This window comes from Rhopalosiphum maidis, chromosome 4 (genome assembly GCF_003676215.2).
Source record: "Rhopalosiphum maidis isolate BTI-1 chromosome 4, ASM367621v3, whole genome shotgun sequence".
In the NCBI taxonomy this organism is placed as follows: Eukaryota; Metazoa; Arthropoda; class Insecta; order Hemiptera; family Aphididae; genus Rhopalosiphum; species Rhopalosiphum maidis.
The window spans coordinates 30,223,050-30,245,510 of NC_040880.1; the positions used below are offsets into that span (position 1 = coordinate 30,223,050).

At 26.9% G+C, this 22,461-nt stretch overlaps 1 protein-coding gene across 1 annotated transcript; it reads left to right on the forward strand.

The window, feature by feature from the left end:
• Positions 1–4,988: 4,988 nt before the first annotated feature.
• On the forward strand, positions 4,989–22,381 carry LOC113547963 (SPARC-related modular calcium-binding protein 2). Its single transcript, XM_026948561.2, has 14 exons — positions 4,989–5,436; positions 6,367–6,550; positions 12,128–12,296; positions 14,601–14,813; positions 14,903–14,950; positions 16,128–16,223; positions 16,906–17,145; positions 18,046–18,210; positions 18,327–18,407; positions 21,265–21,387; positions 21,468–21,645; positions 21,733–21,817; positions 21,911–22,091; positions 22,157–22,381. Exons 2-14 carry the CDS (start codon positions 6,464–6,466, stop codon positions 22,228–22,230), a joined length of 1,740 nt encoding a protein of 579 aa, XP_026804362.1. The 5' UTR covers positions 4,989–5,436; positions 6,367–6,463; the 3' UTR covers positions 22,231–22,381.
• The last annotated feature ends 80 nt before the right edge of the window (positions 22,382–22,461 follow it).

A 22,461-nucleotide genomic window follows, 5' to 3' on the forward strand; every position in this document is an offset into this window, starting at 1 on the left:
CACATTATAACTTATAAGACCATAGTTATGCACTGTAGAATATTATACTTACATACTTCAATAATCATTTAATGTCGATACACTTCACTTGAACTCGAAAATTCACGTCAGTTTAATATATATTTATTATAACTAGGATATTAACTTAGGATACCGTAGTGTAGCAGTACCTGGTGGCTGGTTTGTAACCTACATTAGGTAAAGTTAAACTTTTTTTTATAGTGTAGTTAAGACGCCATGGCTGGTTAATAATTTCACCTTCCCCTCAACACTCCTGAATACATGAACATGGGATCATCATCGTTTATTTACAAAACCATTACAACTTGATTGAATCCGTGGACATGCCTCTCGCGCCAACTCTTGTATATAATGTTCTTTACAAAATATATGTGATAAATATTGTAATAATAATAATTATCATATAACGATAATATTAATATTATCTTCTATTACCTCTTTCTTTCTTATTTCTCTTGATTCTTTAGCTTTTTATTGCTTAATTTACATATTTTTAACCAATTTCCACTCCACCTTGTTGTTCAAAATATCCTAACCAAGTTCTCCGAGTATATACCAGTATCACGGAACACCTTATTCTTCTTTCCGATCAAGCATCACATTTACCTAGGGCTTCGTCATGAGAAATTTGTTCAAGAAAGCACAAATACCGGAATTGAAACACCGATGAGGATGGAAAACAACGAAGATTTTCTATAACACCCTCAAAATTCTCGAACCATATTCAATAACTAAAAAATATAATGCAGAGATTACTAAAAAAGAACATCTTAAATTTATAATTTCACTCCCGCACAATATACCATATGGGTATCACGGAGTTATAGATACTTTTTTTCAATTAATTAAGGTAGTAAGTAGAACTGCTTCTTATTAAATTAGTTTAAAATTAATATATTATTATACTATAAATGTATCGATTTTATATAAATATAAACTATTATGTTTAAGGAGTAACTTCATAGATATCACAGAACTAAAATAAGTTTTGTAAGTTCAATGAATTTATTAAATCGATTTTAATTTTCAAAATTTTATAATAATCGGTCGTCTTATGCTTTTAATGGAAAAATTTAATTTCTATTCAATTTTATTAATGGGTAGTTAATAATTTGTAAAATATTTTAATTTTAATAAGAATTGATCAATAATTAATATACTCTTAGTGATCATAATTTAAATGACTACAGTCTTTCGAGAATATTTTTAATGTTAAGTTTATAATACTATATTCATTGGCCAATATCATAACCTCAAACTTCAGAGGAATTAGAAAACCGGTGGAATCAATTGCAATAATAGATAAGCCGGTGCAAGTACAATATGATGAATTTGACTATCGATTAAATGTAATTCATGTAACCAAGTCAAATCATATTATCGAATATTTATAAATACAAAGTGTTTTAAATTTTAAATATTATTCTTTAATTAAATGTGTTGAATATCAAACGTCTGCACCTAAAAACCGAATGAATCATTTTAAATAATCCTGTGTAATAATATTTTAATTAGGTACCTATAAAAATATGATGAATCATTATATGTATGAATATGTTATAGCAATAACCTACTCATTATTAATAATTAATGTCTTTATTCTACCTATATATATACTAGTATAGATTTACAATATATTTTAGTATTTATACTCCAATAAAAAGCCTAATATAGTAGTATGGCTAGTATCTACGAGTATAATGTAATTTGTACATAAATGCTGTATTTAAATTAAAACCATCGAGTTGACTAGCCATCGAAGCTCGTAGAATTATAGAAATACATAAAATATGTCAAGGATATACATATAAGTATTTAATAAAACATGTAATACATAAGACAGCTACATAGGTAGATATTATAGGTACATCAATAGTCGTAATTTATGCTAACGGGTATATGTCGGTATTAATTGTGACTTCAAGACTTTCTTTTTGATATGCCATGGCCCATGGCCTTTGGAATATAATATACTATAATTTAATGATGATAAATTATTTGCAACAGATTTAAGTTATATTATAAAATATAAGTTTATATTTTCATAATAAAGAAATAATTATTAATAGATAATAACAATATTATATAACTAATGGTCCTAGATATTTAAATTATAGTAATTCATAATAAGAATTGCATATTAAAATTATATATAATTTAATAAGATTTAAATTTCATAGAACTTAAATATTCTTAGTTGGTAGAATGGTAGATATATTTAATAAAAAAAATCTTTAAAAATATAAATTGTGTTTATAGAGAGTATTTATATTTTATATTATATATTATCGATCTAATTATGTATAATTCTGTAAATATAGTTTGTTTTTTTTTTAAATTAAGTATTTAAATAATTGATAACAATTTTCAATCATTGTGTTAAGAAGTACTCAATGCAGCTATAAACTAATATAAGTAATTATAATATTAATCATTTACATTTTTAACATTCATGGATTTTGTTTACACTTTTAAAAACGAAACCTATTTCATGTTTTTCCGCGTATGTATAATGTATATACGAATTATATATACTATACAGATAAATTTCATCTTTATCAAACTGTTAATAAATTCCATTAGCGATTAATGTACATTAGCATAAACGATTAATTTATACTATCATTATTTTATATAACGACACAATTTATTTCTAGTTTTCTAGGAAATATTATGGGGTGATCACATCTCCATTAGTTGTAGACATTTTTTTTATTTTTATGATCAGACAGTGAGTGTAGTTGAGTTTATTTATCTACCCTCGATTGTCATAATTTCTATATTTCAAGTCTGGTTCTTCTGTCATCCAGCACGGACCACTACACGTTATTATATAACTATGACTAATGATGTACTATAGAATCTAAGGTTTGGCGCCACTGAATAAAAAAACTAAGCCACGGAATTTAATAAAGAAAAAACAATTTATGATCAGAAATAAATATATATACAAGCGAAAATACTTGTAACTAAATTTATTTTAGTTTTATTCCCAATAAAAACGATACTTGCCCTCCAAGTAAAACCGGATAAGGACAACTCTGGACTACCTATAATATGCACCTAGCACCTTTACATTATTATTACAAATGTATTATAGTAGGTATAAACACATCACAACTCAATCTTATATATAGTATGTATATTAGAAGACGAACAATTCGAATTTATACTGCATCTTTATCAATTATACGTATAGACTGTATAGTATACCTAGTCATCAAAATTCAAAACAAAATGTGGCTACAAGCTTCATAATTTTTTTTTTTTAAATGTATTCTTTCTATAATACTTTGTTTTCTGGTAAACAACAATAAGTTATACTTTTACGTTTTACCTAATTAGTCAAACGATTTAATCGACTATGGTCTACAAATAATATTAAGTATACTTAAAATGTATAATTTAGGATATAGGCAAATAATTTATTATGTTTATTTAAATTATTATTTATTTATTTTCGAAAGAATTTTCAAATTTTGATAAGAATAAAGCATAAAATATATTAAATTGTTTTAAAAAAAGTTGAAACAAGGAACATACGCAAAAACACTCCGTATAGGAATAAAGTTTTTTCCGTGGCTTTTTTATCCTATTACATAGGAGGTTATAGCCGCGCGTTAAAGTGATTATACACGAAAACATCTTACTGTATTTCTTGTTGATGTCACTTAAATATTTGACGAGAGCTCCATATTTTAAAATGCTTATTCCGTAAAATTAATTTTTGACTTTCTCAAAAATGCAATGGTGATCATTAATTATTATCAGCAAATAACGAATTAATATAAAAAGCATATTTTTAAATAATTTCTTGATCATTGAGAAAAAAAACAGTTAAAAAAAAAGTAAAAAGCTGTTTTGAAATGTATGCAATTCCTACTACAAGGAAATATAGTGACTAAAACAGAATATAAACAAATTAGAATAATAGAATGTATAGCCGTATACATGTAATGTATTTTTTGAGTTCTTCAACAGTTATCACTTATTAGCCTAATTAAAAATATAAACATATTATTCTGGTATAATTATTAATTTGTTACGGACGATCTTATTAACATTTTTACAATTTAATTTAAGGCAAAATATTATAATATTACAGTATATTCATATAGATATAAGCATATTATATAGTGTATAAATTATATAAACGTTTTGTGGAAAATTAGTAATTTGGTTATTCTTTTTTTTTTGAAATCGAACGTCCCTATGTTAATAATTTATAACATTATTACTATATCTAAAATAAATTTATCAAAATTCACAAAACGAAACAATAATAATATCTTATTGTTTTTTTTATCCAATTAAACACCAATTGAGCATATACTCGTATTTTGAATGTACAATATACTTAATACCTATACCTACATTATATAAAACAATATTAAAAATTTGCCGTGGTCGGCAGAAAACGGCTATTTCGCCTACGACGGGGTGGTTTTATGTACACACATACCTATATATATATAATAGTATAAACATAAAATACAAAGATTTTCTGGGTATACGGTGAATTTGGTGTTTAACGCCTACATTCCCAAAAAACAGGGTGCTTTCACAAATAAAATAATAAATGCATGGTTAAATAATAAAATTGGGGTAAGCATGTTTGGTAAAACACCCTGTACATGTGGATATTATACGCGTGTAGAAAATGAAAAAACTGTCTATCGGCATGAGCACAGGGCTCCGTACGACTCGTATTATTAATATTATATATTATATTATGTATACCTTTTTCATACCGTTCTGACCCGCCACCGACCCGTTCCAAACGAGTGGTGAGTATTATATATATTATTTTATTATTATTATTATTATTATTATTATTGTTATATATGTGTACGGTCCGCGTTGTGTGTGTGAGTGTGTGTGTAGTGTGATGCGTATGTATGTGTGTGTATTGTGCGCGAGGTGGGTGTGTGTATATGCGCGCAGTTCGGCTCTTCTAGCTACGCACACCGTACGTGTCGTAAGAGTATAGTCCGACAGTCCGCCGAGTAAACCACGACGCCGACACGAGGACGTATTTTCAATAAAAACTACGTTATTTAATATTATATTTTATGTTTACTGTATGATCGTAGTATAACCACACCAATATCCGTGTAGTGATCGGCTCAGATATAATATTATCGTTGTCGTTTTTGATCTATTTAAATAATTATTATTGAATTTTATTTTTTTCATTATTTACTGTGTATTTATTGTTTATTTTTTTTTAACACTTGATGCTTTTCGCTTAAAGTTTTTCTCGAATAGAGCGTTTTGGAATTTTTTTTTATACATTCGTTCTTTTTTTCTCCCGCGTGCGTTATGCCTCGTTCGCAACGATGATAATATTATGTCATTGTGATACGAATGATACAACATTGTAGGTGCATCAAGACTATCGAAGATTACATGAAGGTACATTATAAATTATAATAGCTATTAAATGAGATTTACAACTTTTTTTCACGTTTATGAAATTCGAACAAAACCCATCTACACGATTTCAGTTTATATCTATCAAATAATAATAAAGAATATCAGTAATTTTCATTTGCAAACACTTGGCTAAAATTTAAACAATATTAAAAAAAAACGGTTATCAGCAGTTTTTAGTATTATTAAACTCACATTATACTAACTACTAGGTACATGTGCTTATAATATTGCCAATGTGATTTTAATTTAAACAAAACGAATTATTAGAATATTAATGAATATAATATATTTATATTATATAGGCTTAGATTGAATTTGTTTCAAAAATAATTTAAACTAAACGATATATCGATGATGTATCAAGTACCACGCGTGTGACGTAAACGATATATGTTACCTATAATCACGTATTCACGAATGTACTGTGATGTCGCTTAGCGACTTCATCGAAGGTTTTACTTATAACTTTCAAACATGAGTAACGTTAAGATTCAACGACTTTATGTTTATGGGTTATTTATAGGCCAAGATAGAAACGAAGATGGTGTTGGTTTTGTTCGATATATTTGGATTGATCGTATCGCAAAGAGGTGAAAGTTTCGATGCTATTATTTCTTAATTACGACGACAATAATAGTTATTAATTAATAATAGGTATAGAAAAAACTAGGATATATCCTCCGGATATTATGATAAAGTAGGTTTAAGTCTACAAGGTGCAGTATATACATAAATATGTATAATAGTAATCTGGATTTTTTTTGTTATGTCTATTGACTATTGAAAACATACCGCGACGATACCATTTTAAACGAGACTACAAATTTGATTCTTTTTTGCAATTATAATATAATAATTAAATGCATTACCTATATAATAATATTATTACACATTTTTTTCTGGTTACAGGCATGCGCTCGAGGCGATTGATGCACACGTGCTACGGCTGCCTGCAGTAATCGGTAGTTAGAACACCCTGGAGAAGAATGACACGTCAATTACCGTCATGAACTTTCATTCAGTCGCTGATCTATTGCCATGGATGTTGTTGCTATTTTCCTCGACCGGCTTCACGTCTCCCGTTCCAAACAAGGTGAGCTACTCGATTTTGTCCTTTCTATGGTACTTTATAATTCAATACTTATTATATTAAAACAAATCCGTTTAATGTTAAACCAAAAACAATGCAGTAAATGGCAAGTCTTTAGAAATCGTTAAGTAAAATATTCTTTGCTATCAAACTATTAGATTCATAATTAAATTATTCAATGTATTAGTACAATGATAACTATTATCATGATTAAAGACCACGATAAAAAAAACTTACCCGAATTTCCATTTCGGATGAAGTTAATTATAATTCCCAGTTGAGTAAATATATAATATCTTACTTCGAAGATTTCATTCCGGTTTTATACAATGAAACAACATCCCCAGTTAAATGGTGGTATATACATAGTTTATAACTAGGTTAATTATTATCCACGTTTCGTCTTTATATTTATACTCTACTGTATAGTACTATGTATTGAATGATTTTTCGAGAGAAAAAAAGATATACCCTCAAGGATCTCGGTTCACAGGCGGCACATTGTCTGGCACGTCTCGGAATAGTTTTTATGAGGTCGATTATTAGCTGGGCGTGTCTCAAACACCTTTTCATTTATAAGCCCCCGGGTGAAAAAAAACCATATACATGCTATATCGGGTATGAGAAAAAAACATTGGTGCCGGCGAGTCTAGGGTTGACTTCACAATACTATCGGCACACCTGGCTCAGAGCGAGTTGTTTATGGAAAACCATTATTTATTTGTATCGAGTGTTATATACCTATAGAGCCTACGTACAACTTATCGACAATCTTTCAAAATAATTTATATCAATTAAATTTGCGTTTTCTAATAAGTATTATAATCTCTTACTAATGGAATTAGATAAATAAAAATAATACCTACATAAGTGCATTTAAAATTAATAATATTTTATGAAAATATTAAAATAAAATACAGTTTACAAACTACTATAGTTTATTAACTATGGAATTTAAAGCTATATAAATCTCTGATGGCTGTGAACTATTTCTAAAAATATAATACCTAGGTATGTTATACTTTAAAAATTACAATATAATGAATTACAATAAATTTTATGTTTCTCTATGAGGAATGCAAGTCAATAACTGCTATAATGCAGTAATAATAGGCACTATAATTAAGAACTCTCAATATTTATATTGTATTTATTATTAATAATTTAAACAATCACATTTTTACACATAATATGCAGTAGTTATAAATCGATATCAATATTATAATAATCGTAATAGTAGGTATAAACACTCTCGAGATCATTATCAAAACCATACGAGTATGAGTTCGAAATAGTTCTCCATTTTATCGTATTCTAATATTTATTTATTTTTTCAACACAACGAATACTAATTTTAATTTAAAAAATAAAAAGATTAAGTGATGTATTATAGTTTATAATATATAGGCTAAAAATACTGGCTGTATAATTATATTTTGTAACATGCAATGTATTTAATTATCCGTGTAAGCAGGTATATAATATATTATCTACTATAATATATAAATATGATGTAAATATTTGCTCGAAGTACATGATGTTTATATTAATATGGTACAAGGGCAATGACATATACGAGGGATCGATTATGGGGGTTAAATGTTAATCCCCTTTTCCCGGGTAGTTTATGTGCAGGTACCTAATATACCTATCAATATTTATTAAAATAATTAAAATATTTTTTTTCGTGTTTATTTTTTATATTATTGATAAATTAAATCATGAATCAAAAACTTCAATAGCCCTCAGAACACGTATTTCATTCAACTGACGATTGATTACTACAATTTTATTATACATGCACAACCAACTATATGTTGAACTCACCGTTCAAAATAAAAAAATATTTGCTTTCATAATATTTTGTCTTCGATAAAAATATTTTATATTTCTAAACAATGTATAGATAATATACTCGAAAACCAGTTTTCGTCCAAATTCCTATACAATCGAATCCGATGCAGGACGTTATCGTTTTAAATGTTCAACGATTTTGCGGTGCCACATAAGTATTTGGTATTTCGATCCCTCCCGTCCTGCAATATAACGCACATATTATTATCATTATATTGTGATGAGTGTTTGAATATACTTATATTATATACGTTTATTGGACGTCGCCGCCGTTCTTCCGTTAACCTTTTTGGTTTAACTGGTAGGTACATATATTATAATATCATCTCCACTTTATGGACGTTGGCCACCGCATTATATTATATATGTGTGTAAAACGAAGACGAAATGCGGTGGCGAGTAAAATTACAATGGAAACCTTTGAAAACCTGTGTGTTGTCGTATGTATCACAAACCATAACCTTGAAAAAAAAATTACAACCATACGCGCGTGCGCGCACACACACATTTATATATATTATATACGTTTATAATATTATTGCGCTCGAAGAGATTATCCAAATCGGACGAAGATGAAAAAAGAACACGTAATAAATCTCTAATATATATAGGTATACGGTGTATCCAATTCGAATAGTGCATTTATATTGTATAAGTGGACCCAAATAAATCACCACCACGGGAGAAATAAACATCCGTTACGACAGTGAAGTTGTGTTGTATTATAGGTATCTAGTATTCTTGCGACTTGGTAAAAAAAAAAAAGAATCGTTTGTTGTATTTTTACTTACATTGTTAAAGTTAAAAAAATCAAATTATTGACTCTTTAAATCGACTTGAATAAATACAGTAGGTATTAAGATACTAATTTAAATATTATAATATAATATAGTTATATTTTATTCTTTTAATAAATATATTTTGAATTTTTAAAGTAATTTATTAGCCCCGGATATCATATATACTCAAAATGCTATTTATTGACTAGTTATAAAAATATTTTATTATGATAATGAATACTAATAAAAACAAATGTTGCTGACACTACTATTACATGTACTTGATTTAAATAAATATAACAACTTTTCGTTAAAAATATGTTTCTTATAGTTTTATAATAAACTATTAAATATATACATTTTGTTATATACAGTTGTACTTGTAAAATAATTACGATAAATATTACTCACTAAAACTAAAACTAGGGTGTCAGACCGTACATATAGGTACCTACTTTGTCCCAACCTGACACATTTAGAATGTATATACGCATATATATAAATAGCCTACAGTAAGCTTGTAGGTATATTGCAAACTTTGTAATTTTATAAGTAAAATCGTGTATGCAATTGCAGATATACCAAGTCAGACAAGTCTTACACTTTTCAGCTCTGATAGAAACACACAATAATACGCGCGCTCATGTCCGTATGTCTATATATTTTTGCATTATATGTGTAAAGTTGTAATACATATTTATTACTACACGTACCTTATATAAATATATAATATATAACATCTGTATATTATAAACTTACTGCTTCAGACAAGTATAGTCGTGGCGGCTATCCAATTAATATCATTTAGAGGAGACCGGTTGTCGTAAAATTATCATCTTATATAGAGTTATTAATAAAACACCTATACATTATTTATGAAAGAAAAAAAATACTGTGTTAAAACTGGTTTATTTTTCACAGTTCGCTGATCAGAGACGCACTGCAGCGTATAATATGTCGTGTAAGTAGCCGCTATAATATATTGTAATACTGCAGCATTATACGCAGATACTGCAATAATTTAAGTATTCGTTTTATTCTTGTGATAAATCGAAATTTGTTGACTTGACATCTGAAACAAAAGCTTTAGATTATTTTCGGAACAAATTAAAATCAGGAAAATTAAAATAAAATTTCTTAAAGGTCTTCATTGAGTATTATTATTTCATATGAAAAAAAAAATATTTGTAAATTAAATTAATAGTATAGGAATTCTTTAAACTTAATCATATCATTTTAACTTAAACTATCAACTTTCAAAATACAGGTGCAAAATATAATATAGTATCAATGTTGTATTATTTAAAAAAGATTTTATTGCGTGTAAGGAGTAATAATTAATATTAATACTAAATAATATTTTCGGTAAATTATTATATTATTATTATATTTTTCAATTTTTTACGGCCAATATTAATAGGTATGAAATAATCATAATATTATTTAAAAAACAAAATAATAGATTACAAGTATGAAAATAAATATTCTAAAATTATGAAATTGTAGTTGCAACAACCAACAACCAGAGAAATTTATAATGATGTTGTGTCAATACTCAATACTCAATGTCTTAGGCTCTACATTATGGGAGAAGAAAGACTAGGTGATTTTGATGATTCTAAGAAATATCCTTCGAATAATTGTATATATTTATATACGTCATGTATCTCATCAGTTTTTTTATAAAAGAGATGATTAAAGCAATCCTTAGTTCCCTTATCTTTCTGTCATTTACACCTATTACTTTGTTTAATGGTAATTATTACCTCTTAAATACCTAATATTAATACACCAATATAATAGATATAACGCATATTATTATAGATTATAGTTTACTATAGTTATTTTTTTTGTATATTAAATAATATAAATTCTATTTCAAAAAGAGTGAATTACACAATAAGTATAAGCATATATATGTTTATGTGATAAGGCTGATAAGTGAATAAAAAGTATGAATAGATTATAGTTTAAGGACGAAAAATTACATGCGAACAACATAATACTGCACACATACACGTGCCTATATACATTTTAATACTGGTTAGTGAATAGTGGTATTATCAATCAATAGATATATACTTATGTTCTTTTATGATATTCTTATGAGAAATAAGTATTTTTATATTACGGATATTGTCCGCGTAGCTGGTGGATTTGTGTATACAAAAAACAATTACCTCGGAAAATTAGTGAAAAAACTAGTTAAATGTTTTCCCCGAAAACACAATTTGCTAACAAAAAAGGTCTTTTGCATTAACAGCGAAACCAGTTTTTTCTTACATATACATAACTATAACGAGTAAATATGTCCCACCTATAGTTTATGCGTTTCACCACGTTCTTTTTTCCGATTCCCGCTACAACGTCTGTGGCGATCCTATTGATGGCGCCAACTAACTATATTAAAAAGCCGAAATGCATTTCAGATAATTTTTTTTTTTTACCCCGTCGTCGTATTGTCGTCCCCACCCGTTGATAAAACTAGTTTCTTAAATCGTTTCTGAGTATATTCGTCGTTATATTCGTAGTCACAAATCGCCGTCGTAAAATAACATTTTTTTTCCATTCATCCATCGTCTATAGTATAGTAAAAATATAAGCACGCAAATAATATTATAATATATTTATTGTTAATTATTAATACATTATAATATATATTATAAAATTGAATAAAGTGCGTACTGTCTATTACTTCATTGCTGTGGAAAACGTACAACAAGCTGAGGAAATAAATAATGTCGATTTTATGTATACATATAGATATAATATAATATTATGTATTAAGTAGGAAGTTAAAATAAAAAAGATTATTTCACGCAACTGTATTATTTTGAAAAAATCATATCAAACAAATTATATATATATATTACAATTTACAAATACTCCCGAGACACCTAGTATCATATATAACATATTATATTCATATGCACGATTATGTCTACAGGAATTCGATTGCAAAGGTCGAGTGGAACGGTGCGAGAGGAAGAAGGCGGCCACCAGGAGACCAGTGTGCGGCACTGACAATATTAGCTATCCGAGTAGATGCGCCTTGCTGCGAGTCCGATGCTTTAATGATTCGTTGTTGCGTGTCAAACACCGGGGACGATGCAAAGGTAATTTATATAAACATAATGTAATAATAATATACTGTATTGTGTGATGTAACAGATCTGCATTTTTTGCTATTTAGTATTTACCCATCATGGAAATGTACTTCGTTGAAATATTATATAATACAATAATAATCGTGTGACGGTTTCTCTTGTGAAATCAAAAAAGGTTAATTTGTTTACCACATCCATTTTGTGTTATTTCTCTTGGTATCTTGAGGAGAAGTAAAAATAACAAAAACGCAATAAATATTTATAAATTACAAGCATTATAATCACTTTGCTCACCCTTTACAAACATTTTATAATCCTCTGAGGTGTATCCATGTATCCATATATGTTTATCATAATATTATATAACTATATAAGCATTTATTTTGTTATACATACATCTAAATCATATAGATATGATACACTTTTAAACACATCATGATGACATGATTATCTAACTGTTTACTAAATGTATTTAATATGCATATGATAAAATAGCTAGATACGTGTACAATGCTGCAGGTGTGTATGTTCCTTTCAAACAATCATAAAACATGGTTTTTATTTTGCAACTGGGCAAAAAAACAAGGGTCTTACCTGACTGTAGATTTGTTTCACTCGTGAAGGGTATAAAATAATTATACATGAAAAATATTGGGTTTAAAATGTAAAACTTATGGGAACTTAAAAATAAATACTAGCAATTATACTACTATTCGTGTGTAATTATACTATCTAAATATTAAAATTGCCATATTTAATGAATTATCATATGAATTTGACAGTATATTTTTACTCCTTTAAAGAGTATATGATTCGTGTCTTTAGTCCAAAACATATTTGTTTTTATAAAAAAAAAAAGTACAAAATTGTTATTTATTATCCTTAATAAATAATCGATTCATTTACAGTGATCCAATATTAATAGTATACTCACAAATATTCAATGCTAATAAATCTCAATGACCATTGTGTAATATTAAATTGATTAAACCCGTAATTTTAAAATTAGTACAATATATCTTATTAATATTTCCATATAAAATATTTTCTTACATTGATCATCTAATCTTAATTTTACAAACGCGTCAAAAAATATGCTATACATATACATAGCAGACGTATATACGCGAATATAAATACGCTTGCCAAGAAAATGTAATAAATTAAGCAATTTTTTTTTTTTATTCTTGTTTTAAGTTAAAACTTGTATTTTTAATTAAAAATTGATGTTTATTTTCTTTTTTTGATTTGAAATACCTTATTTCCTTATAAGTTACAATTTAATTTAATGATTTTGCTTTTCACGTCACTGTTACTCATCGCTCTCTTATTAGTGTGTTATTTATTTATTGATTTCTTAACAAATATATTATTATTATTATTATTATTATTATATTTTTATAATGTACTTATCCGTATCCGTTATACCTACTTATTTGTTCTCTTAGGTAAAAATTGTATAATTATTTAAAAAATGAAAAATTATATTATGATACGTAATATAGGTATACTACACATAACGGCCATAATAACTGATATCATTACTCATTTATAATACATCTGAAGAAAATATCTCCAGCTATATTATGTAAATCTTGAACGTGATATTGAAATGACACGTATACCTACCAATGCTTACAAACTATATTAAAAAAGATTTACAAAAATACTATTATAATATTACACCAGTTATCAGTCTACTTGATTTTTCATAGTTTACTAAATTTTAATCAACATTTTCAATTCATAGATAAAAATAATTTTATACTTAACATTGAAAATAAGTAATAACTAATAATTGTATAAAAACTTAAAACTTTCACTAAATATTTTGATAATTGTTTTGCTAATTATAGATTCACAAACATTTAACATTTTTATTTTGTTAAAATTTTGATTTATGTGTAAGATAATTTGAAAATGTAATACAAGATTCTTTATACGTTTATTTTTACAATAATTAAAAATTATCGATAATACGAGGTGCCTACACTTTATGACAACTACACTTTTTTTACATGAATAAACTATTTTAAAGTAAAGTAAAACGTTATCAATTCTTATAATTAAATATTAATAACTTTACGTAGCTCTTAAGTTTGCATTAAGTATTGCATTGTATACTATACTATTCTACTATTAAGTTTAGATGTACAATACACAAATATAGTGTTTATTAAATGGAGCAGTAAATCTTCAATAAACAATATTATTACCTATTTTCCTCGCTTGATTATATCACAATTAAAATATTTGTAGTTAATTTTAAAGTTAAATGAAGTATGAAGTTTTAAAACTATTGATTTTATATAGAAAAACAGCCCTGTTGGGTAGATCATACTACGAAATCAGTTGATCCAACTCGAACGCCGGACTCATATATGCCCAGATGCAAAGCAGACGGCACATACTTCCGGATTCAATGCCATAAAAAGGAAGGATATTGTTGGTGTGTAACACCTGCGGGAAAAGTAGTGTCCAACACCATTGTTCGAGGACAAAAGCCCAAATGTGATAATAACAGAGGTTCGTTTGAAATTATACTTCAGTAATACCTCCATGTTTACCTACTCTGGTTTTGTCAAACTCTATTATGTAGTATTGTTTTTTAATAGGCAAATGGCGTAGAGGTTCTTTGCAGAAAGGAGGTAATCCTAGAAGAGGTAAACAAATTTACAATACATAATTAGCGTAGGTATAATTCTAAAGACTAAAGAGTAAAATATATAAATTATTTTATTTATTAGATAATATAATGTCACATATTTTATAAAATAATATACAGAAAAAGATATAATAGGTTCGAATGTACGATTGAACCTAACATTATGCCAATAATCAATAGGTATAAAACTAATTAAAATTAATCATTTTTATATTATTAACATAAATCATAGTATTGTATTATATATACAACTATAATAAATAGAAGTTAGAATTTAAACTAAATGCTTTAAATAAAAATCTCAGAATCATAATTTTAATGTTAAAATGAAAATAAATATATTTTAAAAATTTAAACTGAATACTCAATATAGTATGATCATTTAAATTTTAAATTTCATATGTTTTAACATTCTACATTTTCGCATATTTATTAAAGTAGAACGTACACAATTAATAATTGTATATAATTATATATAGCCATATAGATACTAACAAATATGGTATTGTTTAATATAGTACCTACTAGTCTACTACAAATACTATTTATTAAAAATGTATAGTGTGCTATTATTGATATTTTTCTGAATTGTATCCAATCCAAAAACATATATAGATTAAAAATTTAAATAACCTAGGTATGAATAAAAATTTCATTTTTTTGATCCTTAAACTCCTTAAAAAGTGTTAAGATTCAAACGATTTCATGCATTGTATAATATTATTAATAATGAAATTAGGGTTATCAATAAAATAAATTCAGTTAGTTTAAAAAAAAAGTAATTGTTCAAACGTATTTAATACTGACATACCTACTCGTGCATTTTATACATTTTCTATAAAAATTGTAATTTAGATATTATTTATAATTGTATAATTTCAATATTATATAATAAAGTAATGTACATACCTTTCTTCCCTTAAAAAAAATTCGTTTTGGAACCTTTACTTCTACATGAAAATATTTTAATGTAATTTGCGACAATATTATATAATTTATATGTATTTATGTAATACATGGATAGACAATGAATGTTAATTTAGCGTTCAATAACCTCCGAAAGTATCTAATCTATAAGAACTCTAGACATTATATTTAGTATAAATGGGTTTTAAGTATACATATAAAATTAACGAATAACAATTAATATAAACAAATTGTTAACGTGTTTTTAGAATGCAGTAAAAACGATAAAGTAATATTTGTCAATAATTTAATCAGAATATTCAAAACGGAGTACAATCGAGAACAATATGCAGCATTAATAAATGGTAAAGTAATTAAAGTTATACATATTATAATATATATTTATCTGTAGATGTATGCAAAATATGTTGGTTTTGTTAGAGATCTTATTATCAAAATTTAGCGATATTGAAGATAACAATACATATCATTTTTTAACTACTAATCTAACTGAACGAAAAGTATATAAATATATGTAATCCGGTATTTGTTAACAATTAGAGAGAGAACACAATAAATAACTACTGTACTCATTGACCATCGTGTCTATAAAAGTTTTTATTTACTAAAAAGTTAACTTGTTAATATTCATTAATGTATTAAAATATTAAAATTAAATAGATATCCATATTTTGTTTATTATTAAAAACTATAATAAAATGTCCTAAAATATTTGTATTAATAAGACGGAAAAATAATTTTAAAAATGTAACATTCGTAGTAAATTATGCATTTTGGAGAGAGGCTATATATATATATATATATATATATATATATATACTCTATAAGTATAGGTATAATTCCTATAGATATATACTTTTATTATTATTGTTTCAATGTTTATAACATAAAGTTTTATAAATAGTAAGTATTGATTATTTTATTTAAAAAAATACTTTTAAACCTACTGCAAATGTCTGATAATAATTAATAAGGGATTTTAATTTTTAAATATTGAATACTTATTTATATTTATGTACATAATAGGTGACCGTTCGCTGTTGGACCCAATTACGTTGGATAAACGAGTCACTGAATGGAAATTCAATAATTTGGACACAGATAAAAACGAAAGCCTTACTAGAATAGAATACAGAGACTTAAAGAGACTAGTCCGTAAAGTGGTAAGGCCCAAGAGATGTTCCAGGACGTTTATCCGCAACTGCGATACGGACCATAACAGTGTAGTGTCGAAAGTCGAATGGACAAATTGTTTATCGATTGACGGTAAGTAACCATTGACAGAGAATACGTTAATATGTAATAATATAAATAATATATATTATATATTACATGTTTGTTCCAATCGTTAACTTTATTCTAATTTATATTTTTAACTATGATTTTGGATAAGTAATCTTCTTTATTAAAATGACAAAATTTTAGCATGTTATCTATATGTACTTAGATAGGTTAATTTTAAATAATTATTTTTAAATATTTATTTTCGTGCTGATTAAAAACTTAATATTCTCAAGTATTCGAATAGTCTTAAGTCTTACAAATTTGGCAGGTGAGTGACAGATTATAATCTTCACATTTTATTAAGTACAATTTAGTTTCTTTAATATGACATTACTTAAAGAACATTACTACAATTGTACCTACTTACATTTGAATACATATGTAATATTATATTTTTTTAAAGGTTGAGAGATTAAATAGTCTTATAGGTTTTTAATTTGAAAGTGTTTATTCCAAATGTGAGCTGCATTTACAAAGTACAAACAGTACAAAAATATTTAGTTATAATGTATTATAAAATCGTTGCATTGAAAACTTCACAATCATCATGCATGACTTAAATAATAATTAAAAACTTATCTAATTAACTTGTTTTTAACTGAGCGTTAAGTTAATATTTAATCTTCATACCTATTAACTTTACATTTTCAAGTTAAGTATATTGTTTATTTTAACGATATCCTTATAATTCAACGTTTTTAACTTTGACCTAAGTTAACTAATTCAAGTTTTTCATTAACTTACCTATCTTTGCCCTAATTATGTTAATCCAGCTAAATATACATCTATAGTATTAATAGTATTATCTATTGGAATGTTGGATTGTATAAATATAATAATATATTGTATACTAATATTATTTATTTGTATAATAATTATCAGAAACATTGGGCAAAAAGTCATCAACAACCTCGACTACGACGACGACGACCACCACCACCACCACCACTACAACTACCACTACAACGACCGAAATTCCCTCGTCGGAAGACTACGAAGACAAAGAGGACGGTGGAATCGGACTTGAGGAAGCCGATCCCGAAGACAGTAAGTACAAACCTAACTATTGCCCATACATGTTAGGTATACATATTATACATCATGTTTGATCTTTTCGTCGATAACGCAACACGATAATAATGAAATACTTTTTGTATTCGCAGTACTACAAGAAAGCGTAGCTACGCTTAGTGGTACTCTTCCGGGTTTAATGGCCGAAGGTGACCAAGAGGAAGAGGCTGAAGGTATTTTTGTTCATTGATATAAAATTACTAAAACAATACAATGTATAATAGTACCTATATATTATACAAAGTATGTTCTTACCTTCTATTTAGATACGTCTTACATACTGCAATAAGATACTTAGTTAAATATCAATTAACAACAGTTGAACACAATTTAACACGACACATAATATATTAACTGCTCTAACTAGTAGGTACATAGGTTCTTACACTTAATGATCACTAGGAGGGACCACTGATGCGCTAAACTGAATACAAATATACAATTGCTGACAATAATGAATGATAATACTGAAATTGTAAAACAATGCGTTTCTAGACACTCCCATAAAATGTTTTTACGACTTTCCAAAATATTGGGAAACTTGATTGTTCCAATAAATTAAGCATAAAAACATCGAAGGTACGTTTAAAAAAATGACATGGCGCGGTAAACTTGATTGTTGTACGTACGTGTATAAAAAAAAGTAAAATATCATCGAACTTCAAAATGCTATAACTTTGAATCCATAAGTTCCACCGACAAATTCAAATTGTACGATCATTTTTAGCTCATTGATTTATTTTGGTTTCAAAAAAAGAAAAAAAATCACTTGGATTCTAAATTGAAATTGCTCCCTTAAATTTATTTAATAAACTATATCTACTCAAAAGTCCAATAACACTAAAGAAAATACGAAGACGACAAGTAATGAATATCACATGATGACAGTCCGGTGTCCACCACACGCTGGAAGCATACTATTCACGGCAGGGCCCCCAAACCCCACAAGGGGGGAGGGGGCAGCTGATGGACTTTGAGTACAGGGGCCCGTGGATCCGTTGAAATTCATTTGTAATTTTTGAAATGGGCCCGCACAAACATGTTACCGCGGTTTCGCCTACAAGTTTAACTATAATATTCAATTCTACAGTTCACGCGACATGAATCAATGGTTACCCGGTTTAAATATTCGTTTACCGTAAACCACGTTAGGTGCACGCGAGACGGTTAATTTTTACATAGTCTCTGCGCAGGTTATGTAGCGACCACATCTAAATGATCGACTTTTGGTGTCGGGATTGTATTCATTTACCTAAGCGCTCAAATTTTCCGCTTTATCTATAATATATGCGTATATAATATAGATGCATATAGTGCCGTTTCTTCTTAAACCTCTATATCATTATCGGTAATAACTTGCAATACAATACCGCTGATGCATATGTTTCACTACATTAAAAATATAAATATCATAAACATATAATATACGAAAATAATCGGCATATTAAACATCATATTTGTTTGTTATACTTTCTTAAAATAGTTAGATTAAGACTTAAGAGATTCACTACAGTTTCTCACGCCGTGAGACATCATAAGCGCGAAATCCACAACTATTGAATCCTGAGTTTTGGTAACTTGCTTCAAAAATATTAGCTCAAAAATAATTGTGAGATCCGGTAAGAATATAATTACGAATCTTAACAAACATTCACTAGAAAATTGACAGATTTCTATATAGTAGTGTAATGTCGAAGTCTGTGATATAGCCACAGTGTATTTACTCCATAATAATAATGTAATATATGTATGAAAATATAGATACATACATATATTACATAGTATATAATCTCCATAGTAAATATGCTTGACTACGACAATTATTTAAAATGTACATACTTATTGCATATTATTAATTAATAATTATACTACTATTAGCCGCGTTAGGTACCTATCTACTTAACTTCTAAGAAATTTTTACATTATTCTATGAAACATAATATTCTAGATATACTAAATACTTAAAAAAATATGTAAATAATATAATTTTTAGAACAAATTTTCCTACATTTCTTACGAACGCGAATACTATAGTCTAGTCCTTGCTCAGTTTCTCCCCTAAATACGGTCTTGTAAGAGAAAGGGGTAAAGTACCGAGCGTTTTTATCAAAATGGTGTAGACATGAATTATGTATGATGTGGAAGAAGGGTCATATAATTGTCACTAATCTTTTTTAATAAAAGCTTAAAAAAAATCATGGTAGATGTTTGTATATTTTATACATTTAAAAAATATATTGTTTAAATTTAACAAATTCTCATTCACAAAACTAAACAGATTAAAAATACGATTAATACAACGTGTAACTTAATTAGGTGGATTTCTTTCTACTTTCATTAAAATGTATTTTGCTTTAAACATATTATACACAATATATACATATTTGTGCAACTAGGGGTATTGAAGGGAGCACCCCTAGCTGGCTCGTTAAAAAAATACTCGTATTAAAAACGAAAAACAATTTCTCTTTTTATCTATTTATTATTATTATCACGATTTTATCGATTAGAATAAAATAATATATATATTTATATAAAAATAAAATAAAGTAAATAATTTATTATACATTTATAAATTATAAATAAAAATATCAATTTTGTAAGAGTAAAAAATTTCAAAATGTTATTATTATTAACTCTATCAATATTTTCTTAGAGTAAATACAAATTTAAAATGTAGGTTGCCGTTTATGCATCAAATTCGATACTAGCCGATACTTTTTCAAAAATGATTAATAAAAATGTAGGTTTTTTCAGGTTGCAAAATTAAGTTTTAAAAATTTAAAAGAGGGTACAAAGATCACGGTTTTACCTATACTATACAAAGTAATTGAATACTAAATGACACAAATTTCATAATCATAATCTGTGAGATTTAACATTAACAATTAACATGATAAAAAACTGCATACATGTAATAAACATATTTTATAGGTAGTACCTATATATAATATTATATACGATTTACACATACATACAAATAAATTATAGTTTATTTATGACGTGCTAACGTTTAATTTTGTTTTTCAGTTAACGATTGTTTAATAGACAGGCAAGAAGCATTAGATGATCCATCGTCTTCGTCGCATAAATACATACCAGAATGTACAACAGATGGAAGATATAAACGCGTTCAGTGTTACAAATCAGTCGGTAAGTACATTAAGTTTGATAAGATTATTAAAATTTAAAATATAGTATTTTATTTTCGAGTGGAATTGTTTTTAATTTAGGTTATTGTTGGTGCGCACAAGAAGACACCGGAAAACCAATACCAGGAACCTCGGTAAAAGATTCTAATCCTAAGTGTGATGGTATTCCTTTACTTTCCCGTCCAATAAAAGGCTGCCCCGAGCATAAAAAACATATTTTTTTAAAAGATCTCATGGATTACCTAAAACAAAAACACAGGTTTGTAATACACAAATAACATTTCATTTTTTATAGAGACATAATTTTTCTAATATTTTGCTTGTTTTGAATTTATAATTTTTACAGTAAAAACAATAACACGTCATTTTCTAGTGACTATGAATCGATAATCTCAGACATTTTTCATTCTTTGGATACAAATCACAATAAAGTAAGTGAATTTGTTTGTTAGCAATACGAATTCTGTCGATACATAATATTTTAGTAATATTAACACTGTCATACATTGCGTTTTAAATAAAAGGTGTTGGAGCGAAAAGAATGGAAGAGTTTTCGTGAAGAAATGGCAGCCAACAACAAACTAAAAAGATGCGGAAAAAAAATGCCTCGACATTGTGATGTTAATCGTGATAATAAAATTGGCTTCACAGAATGGTTAAATTGTTTAAATGTTAACCATGTTCAGACTCAAACACAACCCAATGGTATATTTTTAGATAAATTATAATGTCGTCAAACACGTGTTTGAAAAATTCTTATATTTTTTCAGACTCTAACACAACAATAATTGCTAAAAGAAGAGGTCCTAATCCACTTGAATCATATCTAAAGGGTGATGACTAAACCAGATGGCAGACGGTCATGTTCTGAAATAAATAAAAATAAATAAAATACAGCAAAATTAATTTTTATTAAGACTGTAAACTATGATTTAACAGCTTGATCATACTATTACTATTATATTACATATATGAAATATGTATTGTATATTATATAAACTTTATTTTTCTGAAAATACTATATTGCTTTTTAATATTATAATATATATATTTATATATTTTTTGATTTTTATTT